The 24,617-nt window shown below is 48.0% G+C and overlaps 1 protein-coding gene across 1 annotated transcript in view; it reads left to right on the forward strand.

The window, feature by feature from the left end:
* The window catches only part of ADCY6 (adenylate cyclase 6), an 820,353-nt gene that overhangs the window by 355,428 nt on the left and 440,308 nt on the right, over positions 1-24,617 (forward strand). The window contains exons 4-5 of the mRNA XM_069653856.1: positions 20,338-20,487; positions 20,865-20,986. Coding sequence (XP_069509957.1) covers positions 20,338-20,487; positions 20,865-20,986 — 272 coding nt within the window. The remainder of the gene's footprint in view (positions 1-20,337; positions 20,488-20,864; positions 20,987-24,617) is intronic.

Genomic DNA, 24,617 nt, shown 5'->3' on the forward strand with positions numbered 1-24,617 from the left:
GCAAGATTCAAGGCAGGTCTGGCAGGGACGAAAATAGTGGCCCAGGATGTCATGGAGTCAACTGTGGCACACATCAAAACTGCAGGAAGGGCGATTTGCATCGCCACAGACATGAGAACAGCTTGGCTGAAGGCAGCCAAGTTAAACCCTGGCATGCAGGATCGCATTCTGAACCTGCCATTTGAGAGGGGTTGGGGGGGGGGGGACTTGTTTCAGTCAATTCTAACCAAGTCTTTTTCCATGACCTATAGCCAGTCACCCATGCTCTGACAGAGGTCGTACCTTTGGTGGCTTCAAGGGTTTTCAGGAGCGAAGGTTGAGGCAGCCAGCCGGATAGGTCGCCCAGCCAGCATCAGCGCAAACAGCACAAATCGTCAAATAAGTTCTTCCAGTCCCCTTCCCAGACACCAGACTCAGAAGGAAAGAAACCGTGATGGTGCCATCCAGATCCACAATTCTCCGGTGGGGGTATCCTTGCCCTTCACTTTCAATCCTGGCGGGCAAGGTTCGACCTATGGATTTTCTCAGTGGTGTCCCCAGGCTTCCACTTGTCAACACCTCCATTTCCTCCCCTGACTCCCACAGATTGGGACAGCAACTCTTCTGGCGGAGATCCGCTCGCTCGTGGCGAGTCAGGCGATGGAGGAGGCTCCAGCCTCACAGCGAGACATGGGCCTCTATTCCCGTATCTTCGCCATACAGAAAAAGAACCAGGCGGGCCTGAGAGTTGTACTGGACCTGTCATCTTTGAATCTTTCCTTTCTCCTTCAAAAGTTCAAGATGGTTACTCCAGCGCTCATCGCAGAGACACTATGTGGAGAAGACTGGATGTGCTCCATGGTTCTGAAAGATGCGTACTTGCACATCCCGATTTGTGAGCCCCATAGTTCCTTCTTCCGATTCAGGATAATGGGCTTTAATTTCCAATACAAAGTTCTCCCTTCTGGCCTCAATTCAGCTCCGGGGGTCTTTACAAGGTTGATGAATGCTGTAGCAGCCCTCCTCCGGCGGAGGGCCACCACATTAATCCATACTGGCGACTGGCTCATCTGAGCACACAGCTGCCACACCTATGCACATGCTATTCGAGTTGGAGCTCTCCATCAACCTCAAGAAGTCAGTTACTTCCCACGCAGTCCTTAAAATTCCTGGGACTAATATGGGATGCAAGAGTGGAGAGGATCTTCCCCTTGCTAACTATGCAGATGTCCTTTCCCACACTAACTATGCAGATGACGACCAGATCCTCATCCCTCTGACTGGAGACTGATATAGATGTGGCCCTTGTCAACAAAATGTATCTAATCATCCAGGCATGGGTGGCCTCCCTCAGCCTCTGCCCAGATGATGATAAAACTGAGCTTCTTATACTACGAGCTGTAACTAACCTCAATATCAAATATACCTCATTCAACATTGACGGGAATAACATCAAAGTGGTAAAACAGGTAAAAACATTAGGCTTCTACTTAGATTCAGCTCTCAATTTAAGTAAAAAAGTCAATGCCATGGCCTCTGCAACAGCATAAACTTGTAAGCGTATTAGGGCATGCAAATCCTTTCTTTCCAAAGAAAGCTGTACCATCCTAGCCAGAGCCCTCATCCTTTCAAAGTTGGACTACTGCAATGCCCTATACCTGGGTGCGAGTAAGTACATTGTCAATAAAATCCAAATTCTCCATAACAATGCTCTTAGAACAGCACTAGGCATATTTAGGAGAGAGCACATTTCTGAGACAAGGAGACCGAATAAATGGCTGTCTATTAAGGGCATAATTCTCCATAAAACTGTCTCATTAACCCACAAATGTCACAATCATCCTGCCCCCACCCTACCTTTCTGAGAGAATTATCAGAAAATCCACTGTGCGTCCCACTAGGACGGCTAACTCATTTTCTCTGTCAGTACCCAGATATAAACTAAAAGCTGGTGGGAGCAGTTTTCCCGTTATGGCGGCACAATACTAGAACGCCCTCCCTCCTGCTCTGAGAGCAGACCAACCTTTCCCTACATTCAGGTGAAATACCATAAACTGTCTCACAGCGAGGGAGCAGTGACATTCCCGGGATAGCCTAAAACCTGTCGTATGTTGCTACATGACTCATGTCGAGCTAACTAAGGCCACTGACTGCCAAATGCGTTTTTTCTGTACCTTTTTTTTAATAATAATAATTTAGCATTTATATAGCGCTACGAACCCTCAGGTATCTGAGCGCTGCTTATTATTACCCACGGTGTGTGGTGCTCATTTATCGACCTTGGAAGGGTGAAAGGCTGAGTTTTGCCCTGTCGGGATTCAAACCTGCAATCACAGGCTCTGCACAGATGAGAGCTCTCTACTCGCTGTGATATTGGACCGGCATAATGTATTATCTTTTTGTATTATCATGTATATATTTACTGTGACCTTTGTAACTTAAGCTTATGCATACTTGTAACAATTATTCTTAAGTGCCCAGATACCTTTTGGGTTTGGTGGGCTATATAAATTAATAAACAAACAAATAAGATCACAGCAATCAAGACGACCAAGGGGCATTTTGTCAGCAGACCAGTAACCTTGGCGTGGTGTTGCCAGCACCTAACTGACACAATGGTGGCTAGCCCCCTGGCGGTGCCACACACAAGGCTCAAAATGAGGACGCTGCAGCATCATTTCTCAGCCTGCTGGAATCAGGAGACTGGCTCTCAGCCAGCATACAACAACACCTTCACCAGGACCTCTCCTGGTGGAGGGCAGACTCCAGCCTGTTAGTGGGCAGGCCGTTCAGGCAGCTTCCCCCAGAGCTCACCACTACCACAAACCCATCCCTAGGGGGACGGGGCGCTACCCTGGGCAACCATATTGTCCATGGAGTCAGGTCACAGCAAGGGCAACTGGAGCACATCCACTGGCTCGGGGTGATGGCCATATGGCTGGATCTCAGTGTTCCTCCCCATTGTCAACAAGTCTGTTCGCATTCAGACAGACAACTCTACATGCATGTATTACATCAACATACATCAACAAGCAGAGAGGTACCAGGTCTCCTCCCCTCTGCAGGCTGTCGGTCGACATATGGGAGTGGGCACTGGCGAACATCTGCTTATCAGCAGTCCACCTCCTTGGGGAATCCAACTTGGAGGTGGACAGGCTCAGCAGGCTGGGAGTCACAAACTACGAGTGGCAGTTGAACGAGGATCTTCTGGGAGAGATCTTCATCAGGTGGGGATACCCTCGGGCGGATTTATTCGCCACCAGGAGCAACAGGAGATGCACCAGTTTGCATCCTGGATGGGGCAAGGCATGGGCTCTCTGGGGGACACGTTGCAGCTTCAAGGTAACGACATAAGCGCCTACGCCTTTCCCCCTACTGCGTTGATGCACAGGGTCATCTGCAAGGTGAAGGAATCACCGAGGCTTTGGCTCATCTTGATAGCACTGTGGTGGCCAGCCAAACCTTGGTTCTCAGAACAACTCTGGCTGTCGGATCAGCCTCCGGTCCCCCTTCCGGTGGGTCCAGCCCCTTTACTATGCCAGCAGGGAGGCACAGTGGTTCACCCCTCTCTGCAGAAGTTAGCCCTGGCAGCGCAGTTCCTGAACAAGTCACCCTGAAACATCTTCACCTGTCGCAGGCCAACCTCGCTATAATTCAGGGGGCCAGAAGCAGCTCCACAAGGAGTCGGTACAGAAGCAATGGACCAGGATCTGTCACTGGGCCAAGGCAAACAAAATAGCTTCTGGCATGCTCAATGGACGATATATTAACTTTCTCGGTGCATCTGACTCACTCCTGGGTGCAGGTAGGCTCCTGTCATACTTATCTGGTGGCCATAGTGTCCTACACAAACTCTGGTGATAACATATTTTCCATTTTCCTCTTCCAATCCTGTGGTCAAAAAGCAGTTAGCGGACCTGACCAGAATGTATTCCCCAGTCAAGCACCCACATCCGGTCTGGGACCTTAACGTGCTGCTGGGCGACCTGGCCTGTAAGCCTTTTGAGCCCATGCATCAGCGGATATCAGGCTGGTTACTATAAAGACTGCTCTTCTGGTTGGCCTTACATCAGTGTGCAGGATCAGTGAGATACCTGCTCTGGTGGCTTCAGAGCCGTATACCACATTTCACCGGGACAAGGTGGCGCCCAGGGCGCAGCCTTGCTTTCTCCCTTAGGTTGTGTCATCTTTTCACCTTAACGAGGAAAGAGTACTTCCAACATTCTATGGGGATCCAAAGGATGAGGCTCAGAAAGTATTGTACTCTGTGGATGTTAGGGGTGCCCTAAGAATTTACCTGGACAGGACAAAGAGCTTCCATAAATCGGATGCCTTGTTCATCACTTTTGGCGGGTCAAAGCCAGGCTGTCAAGCCTCCAAGTCTTCCTTAGCCAGGTGGATGGTGATGGCCCTCATGGAGGCATATGAAGGGCAGCACATGTCTTTGCCAGCAAACATGCAGGCCCACGCCATCAGAGCCAAGGCCACACCTGTGGCCTTTCAGAGACACGTTCCATGGCAGACTATCAGCAAGGCGGCTACTTGGGCTGCCCCATCAGCCTTTTGCAAACATTACTGCTTGGATGCCAGAATCAGATCTGACGCGTCATTTGGCCAGGCCGTTTTGAAGAACTTGTTTTCTTAGAGGGGCAACTCTCCTCCCCACGGCTGCATTCAGTTGCAATCACCCATTCAGTATGGAGGAAATGGGGTGGAACATAGGAGTAATTATGTTACTCACTGTAGTGACTAACCTACTCCTAGACCATAATCCCCTTTCCTCCATACATCTCATCTTTCTCCCTCTTAATAAACCTGTGATTAAGCAATTATAATATTGTCGACGCGTCAAAGGGGACTGAGGAGTGGTGCCAGTGGGCAGAGTCAGAGGATTGCAGGGTCCCGGCTGCGCCCCTGCATGCAACTAAATCTAAAGGGGGGAAGACGCATTTTTTTGGTGAAAAAGGTGGTTTCCCATCCCTAGCAAGGGACACCCATACAATATGGAGGAAAGGGGACTATGCACTAGAAGTATGTTAGTCACTACGGTGAGCGACATATAATTTCTTCCACAGATCGTTCACTTAATCCTTTGAGTTCCACATATATAAGCCATAAGAAAGTTGTCTTTTTTTGGCCACAAGGTGTCTTTATGTATCTGTATAGATACACATCCTAATCTGGGGGAGCAAATCCTGTGCCCCTACTACTCCCAAGTCCTAGGGACACCCAGGCAATGCCTGATACTTTTTTTTTTAATTTTCTTTTTTTTAGCCTCAGCACTCTGGGGAATGAGGCCCGGGTGAGGGACGCAAGTCAGTCCTACTAATCCATGGTCATGTATTTAATATTTCATTTGTACAGCGCACACAAACCCAGAGGCATCAGGGTGCTTTTACCGGTTACATGGGGCTCGTGTCAGGGCTCATGAACCAGAAACAATTGAGGGTCCACAAAGGGTTCATGCAAGGCCAACTGTCTAAGTAGGTCCAGATTCACAAGATTCTAAGGACATGTCACCAGCATTTGGCTTCCACAGTATCTGGTCTATGGAAAAAAAGATCTGAAGGCCGCATTTTTAAATGTTTACCTATCCTAGTCCTGTACACCTTTTTAAGAGTAGAATCAGCAGAGGGTTGCGTAATCTGGTGTTAAAGCAGATCCACAGTAGAATCGGCATGAGGATTAGCTCCTCAATAATCTAACAATTAGTCATTGAATATTATTTTAAGATAAGATTATCGTGTGCGTATGCCCAATATATTTCTCCAAGAGAATTTTCTTTTTAGCCGAACATGTTGAATTCTGTCAGTGAACACACTTTTATTTGATATGTCAGTACATAAAACACATCAAATCCATAAAAGGTAATAAAGCAGATATTCTAAAAATCATCTCTTTATCCTACATCAACCTTTAGATAGGCAAAAGTAGCAATCTTGACAATATAGGTTCATCACAATGTCATTAAACAGCCTTTGGGGACACTAAACAGAGGAGAGCCCTGCTCACAGCTTCTGACGTTATTTCATGTCCTACTTACATTGCGTATACAGATTTGTTAGCTTCTTTCTTAGCAACCAAGATCTATGGGTATATCTAGCAACCGCAAAAACTACATGTGGGAAAATACTCTGTTTTAAAAATAACATTGCTGTTCTGATATCTCTCATTCCTGTTTCCAACAGTACGGGCTTCAGATACATATGCCACAAATGTTTCGTTTTCCCACACAGCTATATAACGTGCATCATTGTTTCTATCGCCTCTCCGAACAACACACGTTTATCTGAATTTGACTCTTTCCTGGTGTGCGTGAAGCTGGCCACTGGGAGGGTCCCTAGTCTCACTCGCATATAAAGGGATTTCTCATACGGGGGTGAAATGATATTTTGAAATGGTTTCCTGCCTGGGAACACAAGCTCAAGGTAGGCAGGGCCCAATTTTAGTTCCCTGGCACCGGCCACCAACTGGCCCGTTGCTCTTTGTGCCATACGTAACCTTTGCCCTTTCCTTATTCCGGACAGTTGATTTTGGGGGTTTTCCGAGAAATTGCCTCCCCCCATAGACATCACATGTCTCAAAGCGTCTCTGTATTTCTCCAGTCCTTCCTAGTTCCACAATCTTAACCAAAAAAGGGCTGTGCTGATGGATGCTAGAGGAGCCACTGGAATTGCATCCAACTCTAGAAATAACAATGCAGAGGGAGTGCTCTTATAAAGTAGAACCAATCTTTTTAAGAATTTTAATTTTCACTGGTAGACAATCTTTCCAAATGTGCATGCCCCCACAATTCAGCCCCATATAGAGCGGCCGGGATAGCCTGCCACCCATATAGGTTTATTGCTGGTGAAATTGCTCCACGACCGTGACTTGCATGAAATGCTGTAATAGTCCCCTCAAATTGTTGTAGGATGGTAACGGACCGCTTCACCTGAGCAACCCACCCCTTTGAAGCACAGGGGGGAGAAGAAATGGCAGAGTACGGGAAATAGCTGGAGGATAACCCTGAGGTGTCGTGGAGCTGGCAAAAGAAGCGTCGCCATTGTTGTGGTAGCCCGAGTGGCGAGGTATAGAGGAGGCAACCAGATCTGGGGAACAGTACGACCTGAGAGGCAAGTGGAGATCAGGGGAAACTCAGCAACTGCGGAATCACACACGTTGATCCTCGGGAAGCCACACAGCTTAGGAGGGACTTTCCGAATCGGATCAATAGGGTGCCCAGCTCGGGGCACGGTGGAGGGGATCTCGGGGAGACCAGAGTGCCAGTTGTCTGGAGTAAAGTGATAAGGGTGCACAAGGCGAGAACGCCCATCCCCCCCCCCCCGGCACAGGCAAAATGTCCAAACAAGCTACGAAATTGAAAAGTGCGGAGTCGGGAGACATCAAAACCTGGATGCAATCCGCTGGAACACAGAAATGCAGCCAACAAGCACTAGCCCAAATTCACTCCCCTCCAGAGGGTTTGCGGGAGGCAGGGGACCTGCCAATCCGAAAATCAGACTTGCTAGCAATGCTGCAGGAGTTAAAAAAGGACATCAAAGACAGTGCATCTGATCTAGCCAAGTCCATCGCAACCTCAACAAAGGGGTCATGGCAGTAGAGAGGAGGGTCGATGACGTGGAGACCACAGTGGCCAAACAAGGTCAAGAGCAAGATGAACTAGCTAAAAGGGTGCAGGAACTCGAAAAGCAAATGGAGCAGGTCCAGGATAGACGGGAGGATGCCGAGAACAGATCTAGACGAAACATATGAATTTGTGGGATCTCGAAGTCCGTGGCTTACTCCGACCTGCAGCAATATGTGACAGATCTGTTCCGGCACATCCTAGGCACGGAGGATGACGGGCCTTGTCCTAGATCGAACACATAGTCTACTCCACTTTTCAACTTCAGAAGAACCTAAGAAGGGACAGCGGTACACGATCACAAAGGAGGACGGCATGGAGGGTCTCATGAGGGAGGAAGGGGGCACCAAAGGCAAAGATGAGGAGCAGTCCCTACCTGGAAGCAGGGAAAGGGAAGGTAAATCTAAAAAGGAACAATGGCAATTGGCGCATCCTCGTCCGAGGGGTCGCAACAAGGAACTTAAGGCTGTGTACCCAGTGTGAGCAGTAGCCTGGAAGGTAAAAGACTGGTTTATCCAGGGTAACCAGGAGACTGGGAATAAAAAGGCTTCTTTGGCCCAAGGGGGTGGCCTGTCGGGCGCGGGGCAGGCATAGAGTGGCTTCAAAGCACACATTGGGGGAGGGGTGGCCAGGTAGGGGGGCTGGAGAGACCAGACCCAAAATTTCCCAGGGGAAAGTAAACCCGGTGATCCCTTGTGGCACCACCAAGGGGAGATTTCCAGTTGAAGTTCAAAGGGGGGTTAGAAGTTGGGGGTGATGGGAGGGAAATAGAAATACATATTTTGGTGGAGGCTACCCAGGACACATACTGGACACCTTGGAGGGGGGGGGGGGCAAAAAGGCAGAATAGCATCGAGACAAGCATGCGGTTACACCTCAGCAATGACTGATTTAACCTTTGTTACATTAAATCTCCAGGGGCTCAATTCCCCAATTAAGAGCAAATCAATCATGAGCAGGCTTTTTGATATGCGGGCGTCAGTGGTATGGATGCAGGAAACACACTTGCTTCCAGAGGACGAGCATAGACTAAGGCATCGGGTCTTTCCCATGTAATACTTTGCCTCTAGCGGGACAAAAAAAGGGGAGTGGGCATATTACTTGCCAAGGGGGATCAGATTCGAGAAACAATTTATAAAAAGGGACCCAGAGGGCCGCTACTTGGTGTGGTGTGCAGTCATAATGTCGACATCAATAATGTCGACAGTCAAAATGTCGACAAATTAATGTCGAAAAACAATAATGTCGACAAACAAAAATGTCGACATTTTTCGATATTTTTTCGAAATTTAATTTAGTGTATGCATAAATAAATAAATAAATATATATATGATGTGTTGAGTATGAGGGGTGGTTGGGTGGTTGGGGGGTGGGGGGGGGTGGATGGGGGGTGTTGGGTGAGGGGGGGTTGGGGGGGGGACCCCCCCATAGTAAATGATCCTTTTTTAGGTTATTTATTTATTGAATAAATAAATATATATGATGTGTTGAGTATGAGGGGTGGTTGGGGGGGTGTGGGGGGGGTGGCAGGGGGGTGTTGGGTGAGGGGGGGTTGGGGGGGGACCCCCCCATAGTAAATACAATTTTTATTTATTTAATTATTGAATAAATAAATAAATAAATAATTGGTATGTGTTGAGTATGAGGGGTGAAAGGGTGGTTGGGGGGGTGTGGGGGGGTGGCAGGGGGGTGTTGGGTGAGGGGGGGGTTGGGGGGGGACCCCCCCATAGTAAATTATCCTTTTTTAGGTTATTTATTTATTGAATAAATAAATAAATAATTGGTATGTGTTGAGTATGAGGGGTGAAAGGGTGGTTGGGGGGTGTGGGGGGGTGTGGGGGTGGCAGGGGGGTTTTGGGTGAGGTGTTGATAGTTTTAAGGGTTTATAGTCAAAATGTCAAAAAAAAAGTCGACATTTTTTTTTCGAAAAAATGACTTTTTACATTATAAGTATAGGATGTCGACATTATTATTTTCGACATTTTTTTTTCGACATTATGACTATAAACCACTTGGTGTTGGGTGGGATGCTAATGGGTCAGCAGGTTACCCTGGTGGCGATTTATGCCTCTAACGAGAGGCAGGATCGGTTCTTGTTGGGGCTGTTGCCCAAAATTGCAAACTGGGGAGTGGGGCAGATCTTGATGGGGGGTGATTTCAATAGCGTAATGGACACTGTAATGGACAAAACACTCCCAGCTACCCCCAACAACCCCATGTGCAGGCAGACCCTGGCAAGATTCCTTATGGAGCTCCTAATAGAAACATGGCGATTCTTTCGACCGCAGGAAAAAGCATATACCCACTATTCAGCAATGCACAGGGGCCACTCCCGGATCGATATGGTACCCATTTCAGACACCCTGATCCCACAGGTCACGGGATTAGAAATCTGCGTACAATGCTTATTGGACCATGCGCTGGTTTCCCTAGAGTTGGAGCCGCTTACTCCGCGACGACGGATTTGTAAACCATGGCGTCTCAATGAGATTATTTTAAAGGATCTGGCTCTCGGAACAGATATAGAACGGGCCTTGAAGAATTACTTTAAGGAAAACAAGGGGTAGATTGGGCCACTATCTGGGACGCTAGTAAAGCGGTGGTACGGGGTGAGTTTATTGCACATACGGCGAATTATGTTAAAAGGAAAGAGGGTGAGGTGGGAATTGGAGGCGAAACTTACACAGCCGAGGCAGAGTAAGACAAGGGCTCACAAAAAAGGTGGCGGGAACTCAAAAAAGTCAGGGCGGTATTAGAGATGGACCTGGCAGAAGAAGCTGCCCATCTCCTTCTGCAAACTAAACAGTTTTATTACAGAAATGGGGATAAGGCCAACCGATTCCTCGCTGCCAAACTAAGGCAGCAGAGAACCCAGAACCGCATCGCCCAACAAAAACGTCCAGAGGGGCACCTAGTGAGAGGGGAGAAAGAGATAGAGGAAGTCATGTACTCGTATTACACGGCCAACCTGAAGGGCGACAACTTGGAGAGGGAAGCGCAAGTAGCATTCCTGGGCAAGGTGTCTCTCCCACAGATTAGTGAATCAGACAGACAAATGTTGGAGGCACCAGTATCTGAGGAAGAAGTGGGAGAGGTCATAAGGACATTGAAGGGACATAAATCTCCAGGCCCAGATGGGCTAAGCAATGCATATTGTAAGACATTTTAGTCTATCCTGGTGGGCCCCCTAACACAACTATTTAGCCATATTCGGGAAACAGGGTGGGTTTGCGGGACCTGGGCCCAGATACCACGGTATTATTGTTGAAACCGGGCAGGGACACCCTAGAATGTGCTAGCTATCGCCCGATTTAGTTACTGAATGGGGATGCAAAAATGTATTTCATGGTCCTGGCCCGGAGGCTAGCAAATATCCTCCTGAAAATAATTCGCCCAGATCAGGCAGGATTTGTGAAAGGGCGGCAAACCCATGATAACATTTGTACAGTCATAGACCCCACAGATTGGGGACGAAGGACAGGGCAGCGGTTCTCACTGCTGGCATTGGACGCCTCTAGAACTTTGATAGCTTACACTGGGGATTCCTACAGCTAACTCTTGAAAAATGTGGGTGCGGGCCAGTCTTTACCCGTATGGTACTGGCTGACTATGGGACCCTATTCACTCAGCTAATATTAATGGGGAGCTCACAGACAGTTTCCCCATCCAGAAGGGCACGTGGCAGGGGTGTCCACTGTCACCATTGATTTTCGCTATGACCATGGAGCCCCTGGCGCAGAGGGTCCGCGATGAGCCGGGAATCCGAGGGGGGGAGGTGGGCACTAGCGGGTCTCAAAAGGTAGCTCTCTATGCGGACGATGTCCTCATGTTCCTGAGGGACACAAAAAATTCACTCCCAAAGGTCATAGAGCTGCTGGCCCGTTTTGCAAGGGTTTCGGGGTTCTACATGAACTACCCCAAATCCAAGGCACTTATCATGACCGAGATCCCAGAGCATGTATCAGATTGGGAAAGCCGGTATCCTTTGAAGTGGGAACAGAAAGCTGTGAAAGACTTGGGCGTATACCTGACGCCCACTTACGAGAGGCTATATGGGCCCAATATCCCGGATCTGTTAAACATTGATTGGAGATCTTAAACGATGGGACATGCAGGAGTTATCATGGCTCGCACGCATAATAGCAGTCAAGATGAACCTACTCCCTAGGTTTTTGTATGTGACGGGAGCCCTCAAAATACGCATCCCGGGCCCAGCAATTAAAAATTTCAAGAAAGAAGTTATGTCTTTCATTTGGAGGGGGAAGAAACCAAGGGTTCCCAGGAAAGTCCTATTTAGACCACAGGCTCTGGGGGGCTGGGTGTACCAGAATTGTGCAGGTATTTATGGGCAGCACAGGTAGCACCCATGTTGCAATGGACACCCAGAGAAAACCAGAATCGATGGGCGGCCCTTGAAAGAGGCAACTAAGACACCTCTTGGGAGTCTGGGATTCCTCACGGCACAGCATAGAGGCAAAGGAGGCACACTACTGGAAACTACCAAGGCCACCCTATGGTATTGGGATAAGGCATTGCGGGTGAAAAAGGTGAAGGTGGGGGGAGGCCCTCTTGCATCAGTGGCCCAGATTTCACACCAAGGATGCGGCCTGACTTCTGGGCATACTGGGGAGGAGGGGAACAGGCCTTGGCATTGGGGGAACACAGAGGGGTCACCCCTAACTTTTGAAGGTTGTAAAGCCTAATTTCACATTCCTGAGAGGGAACGCTTCCATTATATCCAGCTCCGACACTGGATTACCAACACACAGGTTCGGGAGGGAGCGACCTGGGACCCAATAGGGCTGGAACTCACTGTAAAGGAGGGGAGGCTGGAAAAAGGGGGGTCGAAATTGTACCGGCTGATGGGGGAGGCAGACCCGGAAGAAATCCTACCGTACATGCAGAAATGAGAAGTAGATGTGGGGAAACAAATCTCCGGGGAGTCAGTTGCATGTGGCACTGAGCCGCCAAAAGCTCCAAATGTGCCTCAATTAAAGAGGCGGCGTATAAACTTTGAGGTGGTATGACACCACAAGGTATGCATTCATAAATCCAGACTACCCCATGGAATGCTGGAGGGGGTGTGGACAACCTGGGGACCTAATCCAAATGTGGTGGACTGGCTCAGTGGTGGAGACTTACTGGAAGGAGATCTTGAGCCATATCAAGGAAATAACCGGGACACAACTGCCCTTTTATCCGGTAGTGGTGCTACTGGGCGAGGCTGTTGAAGGGAGCAATGCGAACACTGGAAGCAGGGCGGCCCTTACCACACACATGTGGAGCTCAGCCAGAATCACCTTGGCGCAGGCATGGAAAAATAAGCGGGGGCCGGTAGTGACTATGTGTTGGGTGAGACTATGGGGAGTGATGGCCATGGAAAAGGTGACAGCAATGGCATATGGCTCCTACTCGAAGTACTTGAACATATGGATGCCGCTTCAAATGTACTTTAAGCCTAAGTTACTCCGCAGGGATTTCATTATTTAGTTTGGTGAGCCGAGGGGACAGCCCTGCTCTGGGGACTCCTAAGTGTGTCGGACAGAGACGCTATGCCTCACCCAAACATTGAAATACTGAAAGTTGCAGTGGCGGGGGAGGGAGGGACTGAAGGAGGGAGGAAGGAAGGAGTACGGGAGTTTAGTTATTAGCGTTAAAACACATGAGTGGATGGAACACAGAGAGGGAGAGGGACAATGGAGGAAGACAAGGACGGGGTTACTATTTGTTGCTCCCCATATCTTTGTCTGTAACTTATGCTCCTGAGAAATAAAGTTGTTAAAAAAAAGAAGAAATATTGCTAAAAGTTCTTGCTCAGGCCTATTGAAAGCAATTCATTTTTGGATAACTTCCTACTGAAGCCGAAGCACATTCTAAACCATGTCTGTAATGGGGTTAGTGGGTGGATCAAAGAATCAGAGATGCCCAGCTCTGCATAATTTCAATAGCAGCAGGCAGGCCTCATACCTGACATAATTCTCTTGAAGCAAGCACCTCAATAGAGCTTCTAGCCATGCCTGATCAATCTATATTTGAACAACGGTAAACAAAAATCTTCAGCTTTGGACCATGCATTCTTCCACCAATTGTCTGCTACTTTCAAGATGGCCTGGGGACTTTCCAATAACTCTTGGCGTTGCTTTAGTTTAAATGAAGCAATCTTGTATTTGGCCTCTGACAATTTGATGTTGACATGCTTTTTCCACATTTGCTACATCTTGCAAGGTATGTGTCCGTCAATAGACCTGCTACATCTTGCCAAGTCTGTGTCCGTCAATGGACCTTGAATAGATGTCAACATTATGCTCACCAAATGTATTGGTGTGGTGTCCCAAATTTCAATGAGGGATTTTCCTCCAGTGAAGTTGTCGGCTTGTACACTCAACTCAAAGTAGCCATTTATAAACATATGGTTTGTGGTGGGGTGGGTTAGGGTTACAGGGTTAAAGAAACCATGGGCCTCATTACATGTTGTGCGGTAAGGGAATAACGGTACCGGTAAGGGATTACCGGTACCGCTAAATTCCCCAGCCAATTACGACCCGGACTTGACGCTGTTAGCGGAACCGGTAAGTACGGTGCCACTAATAGCGGCAAGTCCGTGGGCGCGCGCATGGCGCTAATAGCACGCCATTACAAGCCATGCGGACATGGCAATAGCGGCATGGTAAAGACCCAAAAACCCCTTACCGGCATGGCGCTAATACCAGCATCGCGGACCACCCGTAAAGAGACCTGAGCAGTGTTCCCACCCGTAAAGAGACCTGAGCAGTGTGGACACAATCAGCACAGGTGGAGACAATGGAGACTGGCAGCACAAAAGAGCACACCACACCCCTTCCTACACCAAGATGGTTCCAATACCAGCAGCATTACATGGGCTGGAGGACATGATTGCAGTGCAGCACCAGCAACAGGCAGCACAGAGGAGACGCAGGAGGAGTAGGAGGATGGCAAGACAGGCGCAGCAAGCGCCACCAGGGCACCCAGAAATACCACAGAGGCAGCCAACAATCCCCAGGATCCAAGCCAGTTCATTTAACCTAACACCTGAGCAGATACATACCCTGTACCGTCTGGACCGGGATACCATCACCAGCATCGTGGATAAGATACATGATGACATTGTGAGCCTCATAGACCTCAGAACTGCAATCCCCCCCTCTACTGAAGGTGGTGACTGTGCTCCACTTCCTGGCCACAGGCTCCTAGCAGCATAGTGTGGGGCAGATGCCTGGCATCTCACAACCTGTATTCTCACGCACGCTGAACCAGGTACTCAATGCCCTCCTGAAGCTTGCACATGAACACATATTCCTGCCCAGGAGATTGCAAACACCAAAGTTACCTTCTCTTCACTGGCAGGCATCCCAAGTAGCATCTGGGCCATCGACTGTACCCATGTGGAATTGGTGGTCCCACATCACAATGAAGTAGTCTACCGAAACAGAAAACAATTCCACTCCATCATTGTCAAAATGGCATGTGACGCAAACAAGACAATCACACATTGTTGTGCCAGATATCCCGGATCAACCCATGATTCAATGGTCCTGCAGAACTCAACCATACGACGCAACATGGTGCGACAAGCCGGACAACGATCGTGGCAACTTGGTGAGTAGCAGGGCGTTCACATGGCGTTGTGATTGGGGGGGGGGAAGAGATACATACTCCAACTCGGTGTTGACTGTCGTGCATAGGACACATGGACATACAGATGTACGCCAATGTCCATCAGGGAAGGCCACAATGTACTTGAGAAGACACCACATGCAATTTGAAGCTGCACAACATTGAAAAAAATCCATGTTTCAAAAGATTACACATCCATCCGCACCCACATTGCACATCATGCCACACCACATAATACACAAATCAGCAACATGCCGTCAAGACAGTCATACAGAATTAGGGCAGCACAACATCAATACAGCAATGTGCCCTTGAATGCATGCAAAGGGATCCCCCCTAGCCATAGCATCAAACCACACAACTATAGCACCACTGAAGTGCTGCTTCACAGCATGGCAACATGGATGTCGGAATGGCAGTACACTGGCAGTGTGGTACTATATTTGCCTGGGCCCAGGGACACCTGAGACCTGGCCTCACCCAGGCCATTTCTATTACTGTCGGAGGCATGATTCGGGCATGTCTACTTGCATGGTCGAGCTCAGCTTTGCACATTGCAGTCACGCAGATCGTCTGCATGCATGTTGGTAGTTGTGATTTTCAATCACAATGCAAAGATGATTTGTGTGACATGTACAGGCCGCACCAGAGGTGACCGGTAACAGGTACCCATTCTTCACCACATACAGGCGACGCTGCCTATCCCCTGAAGAGGTGGCTCCTAACCCCTGTACGGAACCCACAGGACCAGCAGGAAGAGGACTACAACATTGCACATACCCGTACCCGCATCGTGATAGAGCAGGCATTTGGCCTTTCGAAGACACAGCTATGGTGCCTAAGCGGCCTGGGTGAGGCTCTCCTGTACGGCCATGACAAAGTGCCGAACATAACCATGGCATGTGTAATGCAGCACAAAATGTGTTTCAGACGGAATGTGCCTATGCCACCTGACATTGACATGCAACCACCAGAGGAGGATGACATTGATGGGGATGAGGATGGGTGAAATGGTCCGCCAGGACGTGCAAGAGGCGATGGCCAGGAGGGACACGATGTGCGTCAGCATGTGATGTATCAAATTTAGATACAAGGGAGAACTATTATGGATGGAGATGGGTATTGTTGCCCTGATGCATGTGGTGAGGCCCACAAAGGACCCTCTCCCCAATAAAGTACACATACACAATGATGAAGACCAAGCCTGTGTTTCAACTTCTCAACAGTGTATTGTGATCAGAATGTGAACAAAAAGTGCATGGCGCCAACTGTGCAAACACCCTTTCCCCTCTCCCCCCACAACACTCCCAAAAACACCCTTTCCCCCCTCCCCTCACAACACCCCCATGTGAGCCTTATAGTGTGTACGTGTCCTGCTCCACATGTGCCACCTAGTCCTTGCTGGCCCTAATCCTCAGTGCCTCCTCCGCCATTGGGTGGTTGGGATGTTGTGCGCCTCAAGTTGCGTAGAGAGCGGCGCAGGGGGGCTTGTTTGCCAGAAACTCGCAGAGGAGGTGGTACCCGGTTGATCCTGTGTTGGGGGTGGGTATTGGCTCTCAATGGCGTCCGCAATACGTGTCATGGCCTGCCTGAGTTGGGCCATTTCCTCGCAAATCCTGTTCGTGCAGGCCTCCATGCCCTCCCTTGTCTGGCTTGCATACATACTGAGGTCATCCCTCAGACGGGCTGCCTCGGCCACAGGCTGCCCAACCAGCACAGTGATTTCTACCTGCCTCTGGTTGATGGATGCAAGGTCATGTTGCGTGCTACGAGCTGTTGGGGTGGCTGCTGCGCCCTGGTCCATGCCTCTGAAATCAGGTGAGGACACCTGAGGGCTCCATGCCCCTTCCACGGTGTGGGTGGCTGATCCTCCATGGCTACCTGATCCTGATGATGGCCTTGGGCTAGGCTCAATGGACCATGTTGGGCTGGGGGTCTGGCTTCGATCCAGAACGTCAATTGCCTCCTCGTCCGAAAGTGGTGCGGCGGCTGCTGCCTCACCAGTTGAACTGGTGAAAGCAGAGTGCATGCCCTCCGTGCTGGTTTCACATGTAATGGGACACACTGGCGTGGGTGCAACAATAGCAGCAGCCGTGGCCTCAGGCTGTGTGGAACTGGTGCTCTTGCTGCCTTTGGCCCTCTGCTGCTGAACACTCCTCCCGGTTCCCCTTGAGGTGGTGGCGGTGTCCCCTGTCATCTCTCCTGGGCTTTTTTTCATTGCTGGGGGAGCAGTTGTCGCAGTGCGTGGGCCTTCAATGTCTGTCTGTGATCCTGTAGGGGGCAAAATAGGGAATATCATTGTTTATGGTTCAACGTGCCTTATGCAGAATGTTTACGTCATGCCTCTCTATGCATTGGGGACTCTTTATTTTGGATTCCGGTAATGGGGATGTCGGGTGGGTCATGCATGAATGGGTCTGTGTTGCACGTGTATGTGGTGATGCATGCATGTATGTGGCTGGATCCATGGCCTGAATATGGACACATATTTGGGGGCCCCCCTCACCCTTCACTGTGCATTGTTTGATGTATACACTCGCCTCCATTGGATGAAGTGGCCACACCATGCTCCATGTCTCCAACTCCCGATTCCACACCAATTGTGGAGGCGCAGGTCTCCTCCCACTCCCGGAGTTTCAGAGGGGAATCGGCGCCACCTCCTGTGCCCATTGCCAGCTTGCGATTCACTGACAGTATGTTTCTGACACGGACCCGGAGGTCGTCCCACCTCTTACGGCAGTCCTTGACTGTGCGGGTGGTGGTGCCCAACGCACTGACTTTGTGGGCAACCTCTGCCCAGATGGCCTTTTTCTTGAGGGGGTCTCCCGCCGCATGTCATTGCTGAAGACTACGTTGGCATTTGCCGCAAGTGTCTCAGTGAGCATGATCAGCTCCTCATTGCTGAATTTTTCTTTTCGCTGGCGATCTGCAGCTTTTTTCACGGCCTTGGGCATCTTCGGGCTATCCGGGAAGAATTTGTGTTCGAGTTTCCTGGAAAGAGGTCCTGGATGCAGAGGAAGGCAATGGATTGTGTTTTTAAAGATGGCCGCCATGCTCTTTCCCGTTCCTGTGCGATGACGCTATTTCCGCTTTTTAACAGTGACCGCAATTTGCATGTAGCGTGAGGGCGGAGGTGCTATTAGCACTTTGGTCGAAGCCGGTAAGGGACTTTTTGGGGACTTTTACGGCATGGCATTAGGGTCATTACCGGCATGGCGCTATGCTAGTGTCCGCGTACTCGTAATGGTACGCAATTTAACTTGCGAGGGCGGAAACGCTAATAGCGCCATGCCGGTAAATGCCGTTTTTTACCGCACAACGTGTAATGAGGCCCCATGTATGTTATTTCAGAGTTGTGATTTAAGATATGCTACCTATAAAATTGATTATATTGTAGCTAGGCAGCTACAAGATTGTTGAGCAAACCTGCTTAGTTGCTTCATTTTGCATAAGTAATAAATTCCCTAAATAATTAAAGTATTTTTTTTTTTAGCATAAGTAAATAATTCCCTCCGAACACTCTCACCTTCCCCTCCTCGTTTCATCCACTTTCCCCCTTCCAATCTCCCCATCTAGATCCACGCCCGCAATCTTGGCCTCCATATTGACTCCCCTCTCTCCTTCTCCAACCACATCTCTCTAACCTTTTGTGCCTATCGGCACCACCTCTTCAACATCCGCAAGATCCGCTCCTCCCTCACCTTTCACGCTTCTAAACTCCTAATCTCCTCCCTTATTTCCTCCCGTCTCTTCTACTGCTCCTCTCTTCTCTTTGGACTCCCTGTCTCTCACCTGACTCCCCTAAAATCCATCTACCGCTCCTCTATCCGTACTCTGTCTTCTTGGCCCTCGAGACTCTATTTCTACCTCAATGTCTCAACTCTGCTGGCTCCCCTTCCTCTCACAATTGAAATTTCAATTCCTCTGCCTTGTCTACAAATCTCTCCATGACCTCGCCCCCCTATCTTTCCTCCCTCCTCTCATTTTACTCTCCCTCCCGCTCCGCTCAGCTGACCTCTACCTTCTCACTGTACCCCCAGCCCCTTGTGCCTCCTCACGCTTCCGCTCCTTCCAACTCTTGACCCCCCTCCACTGGAACTCCCTACCTCTCTATCCGCTCCTCCCCCACCTACCCATCTTTCCGCTCCTCCCTGAAAGCCCTTCTTCTCCACTCCCTCCTGACTCTCCTTCCCTACCTCTCTCCCCCCCTGAAACCCCTGCCCCCCCTTGCCTTCCCCTCCCTCCTTCCCCCTCCTCCCAATGACTTCATATTGGATGCTGTAATCACCTCAGGGGGTAGGAGGTCACCTGGGGGCTTCCCACCCTTCCCCCTCCTCCTTTTGAGTAAATTGTTCTACGTACTGTACCACTGGTTTGTTTCAAGTTTGTAATATGCTTTTTTCATTATTGTACCTTGTTGTTTTCCTGTAAAGCGCTTTGGAGTAAAGCTCTATATAAACTCAATAAACATAACATAAACACAAGCAGACCTCTTTGTCGTGGTGTCCAGTCAACTGGTCGACAACAAACTGGTCGACTGCAATTTGGTCGACACCATTTGGTCGAATGCCAAATGGTCGAATTTTTTTTTTTTATATATATATATGTGTTTTGTGGGTTTTCGTGTGGGGAAAAAAAAAAAGGGGGTTGGGGGGGGGCCCCCAAAAAAAAAAAAAACATGGGTTAAAAAAAAAAAAAATTCGACCATTTGGCATTCGACCAAATGGTGTCGACCAATTGTCCTGTCGACCAAATGTTTTCGACCATTTGACTGGTAACCCTTTGTCGTAGGTTTTCTCATCAACCTTTCTATCATTTGAACAGGTCAATGAAGCTTACTTCTGATTTCTATATGTAAGTGAGACCGTTTCACTGCCAGTTTTTCTCCAGTTCCTTCTGCTTGCTCATCAAAGGCTCTTCTCAGCTAATAGATTTGAGCTTGCTGGATGCCCATCCTTGTGCTCTGCCGTTAGCAAACACCTCTGTCAATCACCTAGATTTCACAATGGTCTACCACCATCACCCCAACTCATGTGCAGTTGTATGCTCCTGTACCATCGGTTTTGCCTTTCATTATGCGTCTTCTTGTCTTTCAGATCAGTGCTAATGTCCTGATATTTCTCTGCACGAACATAATCGGGATCTGCACCCATTATCCAGCTGAAGTGTCGCAGCGCCAAGCATTCCAGGAGACTCGGGGCTACATCCAGGCTCGGCTGCATCTTCAGAGGGAGAACCAGCAACAGGTACTGGTGAGGTGGGAGTTTGGGTGAAGTGCACAAACAGTAGATGGGTTGAAGCAGCATGTATGGGGGGAGCATGTAGCAAGTACAAACGCTTGAGGGAAGTGGGTGAGAAAGCCCTTATACAGCACCGTTCGCTTTATATTTGGTGAAGTTAAGGCACCTGTTTGACATGGTGATCTGCTGAAGCTATCGGAGGCACGGCCTACAAATGAGGTCACTTCGTCTGCTTGCTTGTGGTGAAGTTGTTTGATATGCAGCCTTTGAGGAATGGAACCAGGCAGCTTTCTGATGGTGCAGGTGTTTGAGGAATAGCCTGCGAGGCGGTGGGGGGCACTAGCACGAGATCCATACTACCACACATCTCCTCCCTCTTCTAGGAGCGCCTACTTCTGTCTGTGCTTCCCCGGCATGTTGCCATGGAAATGAAGGAAGATATTAATACCAAGAAAGAAGACATGATGTTCCATAAAATCTACATCCAGAAGCACGACAATGTCAGGTGAGAGTGGGTCGTTACTGGTTTTTGGGCGTGGAGGAAAGGCAGGTCATTTCCTCAGGTGCGACTAGGATGTTGCAGTCTGAGGCCTGTGAGATAAAGCAGACACTCTTGAATGGGTTAGAGGGCAGGGTGAATTAGGTCCCTGAGATTTCTGGCACAGTGTTGTATTGTCAAAACCCTCACTCTGTTCTCTGGTGTGGATCTTGAGTAGATCCTGTTTCATTATTTCCTTGGACGAGAAACCCGTAGGCCTACAGGTTTAGCGCGCTTAACAGATGCTAAAATAAATATATAAATCTAAACCGTCTTGGGGAAAATATTAAAATTCTTCACATAAGAGGTTGCCACTGTCACTCACAATGTCTCTCTACATCTTACTTTAGAAATCAACCATCTGCTCAGTTCCAGGGTTTCCAATAATTTCCCAGAAGGACAGTCCTCTTTCGTAAAGCCACACACACAGAACTATTGAGGAAGATTCTAGGCTTTGTATACCCGCTATAGAACATCAAGTAATGCTCAAGTCCTGCCTGGAATGACCACTACCAATTGTACAGTAGGAAAAATTGTAATATTCTGATATGACTCTTAAAAGCACACAGCCCCGAGGATGCTGTGCCAGCAGCCATTGGGCTCTGCAAGCAAACTATGAGGATTCCTGGGCGTTGTGGAGGCTGGGCTGTTCTGGAATTCTACTTACATATACCACACCCATTCCAAACACTTCCTTGAGCTGCAGTTGCCTAGTTAGGTCAGTAGTTGGCAGTAGCGTGAACCCACATAGCACATGGAAAACAGAACAGAATGGGATTAAAACAAATGAGCTTGCTCCAATTGCTGACTCGCAGGCAAGAGAAATCTTGATCTGGACATCTGGTACCCATTGTGCCCCTTTAAAAACAGGCAGGATTGCAGTAAAACCTGTAAAAACACAGACATCTACCCCGCAAGAGAGTTGACCTTTGCAAGCAGCAGGAGAAATATGGAACTTGCCAGTCGATAGGCTCCATATTTCCTTCACAAACACATTCAAAACACAAGCCGAATTACATTAATTCACAAACCTTACCCCCAGACTAGGCATTGCTCCAGCAGCAAGGAGAAACTAACTTTTGTTGATTGAAAATAATTTAACCTTTAAGGGACATGCAGAGATCCAGGATGTGCACACAGACGTCTTTTCCATTTTGTGAATAATAAAGCTTGCAAACCTAGGGAAATATAAGAAATGGTGGTGAGGGTGTCCAAAGCTTAATGGCAATAAAAAATGAAATCTAATTTTGCCTTCGAGTATCGTTTTTAATGGCATATAACTTTTCAATTGGCCACCAGTTCGTCTTAGTAGAATCCTTATGAGTGTTGTTAGACCATAGCTATTAGATCAGACCTTATCTCATATTTCCTTTTAATTCGCCCTCATCAATACTTGTTCAGTGTATCTGCTTATGTTCCTTATTTCTTGCCCGGATCTATTTATTTTTTATTTGTATTTGCCTTTATCTGTGCCCAATATATCAGTTCAATTAAAATGTTTACATATTGCCTCCTGTTTGATAAAAAAAAGAGCCCTGTTCGCTCTTGATCCTAAATGTTTCCTAGAATCCAAGATCTAATCATCTGATCCAAAATCCGATTTCCTCTATAGGGTATTTTTAATGTACCCTTCTTTAAAGTGGTTTTCTAATTTATTCTCCTGAAGAGAAGACATTCTTGAACCCATCCAGAGAGAGAGAATTAGCACACCCCTTTTATGACTTACTAGTAACTGTTGCATTACAGCCCCTTTCATTGTTTCTTTTCATAGTTTAATTTTGGCAATCATAATTTCCTGAAACAAAAGTGCCATTCTGTCTACCATTGTGAAGTGATGATTGCTTTTAACCAGGAACACCTGCTTTACCATACCAAGAACTGAATGCTACACTGCCTACCTCTCACCTCCTTTAAGAACCATAGCTTATCATGCCAACGGAGCAATCCTTCATAATGTTATTGGCTCATCTGCCTTCCAGTTTTTGTTCACCATTGCAAATGTGTTTAGAGTCTAGCTGTTGAGTGATTAGAATCCGGCCCTTTCAAGAAGAACTCATTATTTTTGAAATTCACCAGAAGAGCATGTAAGCAAGAAAATGGTTTGAGCCCTGTCCTCTTGAAGTCAATGGCATGATTGCCTGAAGGGATCTTATCGATGGATTGTATCTTTCCTACCCCTAAGCTCTGCACTTCCATCTTAAACAAGTTAAGTTAGCCATAATCGGAAGGTTAGTTGGCCGTAGCTGTGAGTGCCTTTAATAAGGATGGCAGGTACATCCTACCCAGTACAACCCACCAATCTAATCGTAATGGCTATTCACATCCCTGCCATGGGTTCCAATTTTCTTTTTTTAATGTGAGGAAACGGGCCGCATTTACCATGGCTCATGTGTTTTCACAAAAACTACAAGCCACAAAAAATGTGGACAGCATGGAAATAGCAAATGGACGTAATGCAGCCCGTCTTCCATGTCCATGGCAGGCAAGGATGAAGATTGCACACTGCAAAGAGGAAGGCGGGAAAGGAGTGCTAGAGGTGCCACGTGAGTGGGAGGGAGAGCGTGGAGGACAGAAGAAAAATTGGAGAGCGGATGGCCAGGGTGAGGAGAGCGGGGGGTGGTGGAGTGAATCCGAGCAATTAATCGAGCTGCTCTGGCGGTAGGCATGCACCTGTAAGTAATTGCTGTGATCTGAGCAACATGATGGGCTGCCCCTAATCTGGGCATATTCAAAGTAAAGTAAATTCCTATTCCAAATGCAATACTAATGTTTGTTGTGGAGAATAGCATCTCTTCATTAGGGTAACAGTGGTATGAAAAAGAACATGGTGAGAATGAGCAGTGCAGAAGAAACACAGGAGGGTCACAGGCTGATGGTGCATGGGGAAGAGCAAGAGGGCATGGGAAAATGATGCGAGTTAGGTACAATCAAAAAGGGGAACAGGAGAGTAGGCATGGGGAGCAGCGGATTACAAGGGGTGAAAGCACAGGAGAGAAGTGACACAGATGGAGAAACACTGGGCATATCCCCACTGCAAAGACATGCAATGTATGGCTAAAAATGACAAATTGTGCCTTGCGAGTAGTATTAAGACATTTTCAAAGTGAATTGTTGATAGGGGTTATAAAAGTAACAATGGATCTGTTCAGGCGGATGTGTAAATATTATTCATTTATTAATATTTTAGAAAAGACAATATTCCGAAAATATAAAAAACAGTTCCACAAAGACGCACAATTGACAAGACATTTCATAAAATTATCCAAAATTGTGAGAAATTGCAGAAGTCAAATGTTGTGCAAAAGACAAACGGAATGTGCAAATACGCGTAATTGTGCAAAATAATTATTTGCTACAAAAGCAGCCACCGTCTGTATACATAAAGCTTTAAAAAACAAGTTGTTTATCCTTATACATATGCATTATTGCAAAAATCAAAAAACAGATTCAAATGCAATCATGAATCCAAAAGTGCAAATCCATCACTCTCAACAGTCGTCTACTAGAGGTTGTTCAGAGGAACAAAAACTCTTATGCAAAGCTCTTCATTGCTTGATGTAATGTTGACCTTCCCTTTTTCTAGTTTTGATGGAAAGAA

Source organism: Ambystoma mexicanum, chromosome 3q, assembly GCF_040938575.1.
Source record: "Ambystoma mexicanum isolate Mex_15411 chromosome 3q, UKY_AmexF1_1, whole genome shotgun sequence".
Lineage (NCBI taxonomy): Eukaryota > Metazoa > Chordata > Amphibia > Caudata > Ambystomatidae > Ambystoma > Ambystoma mexicanum.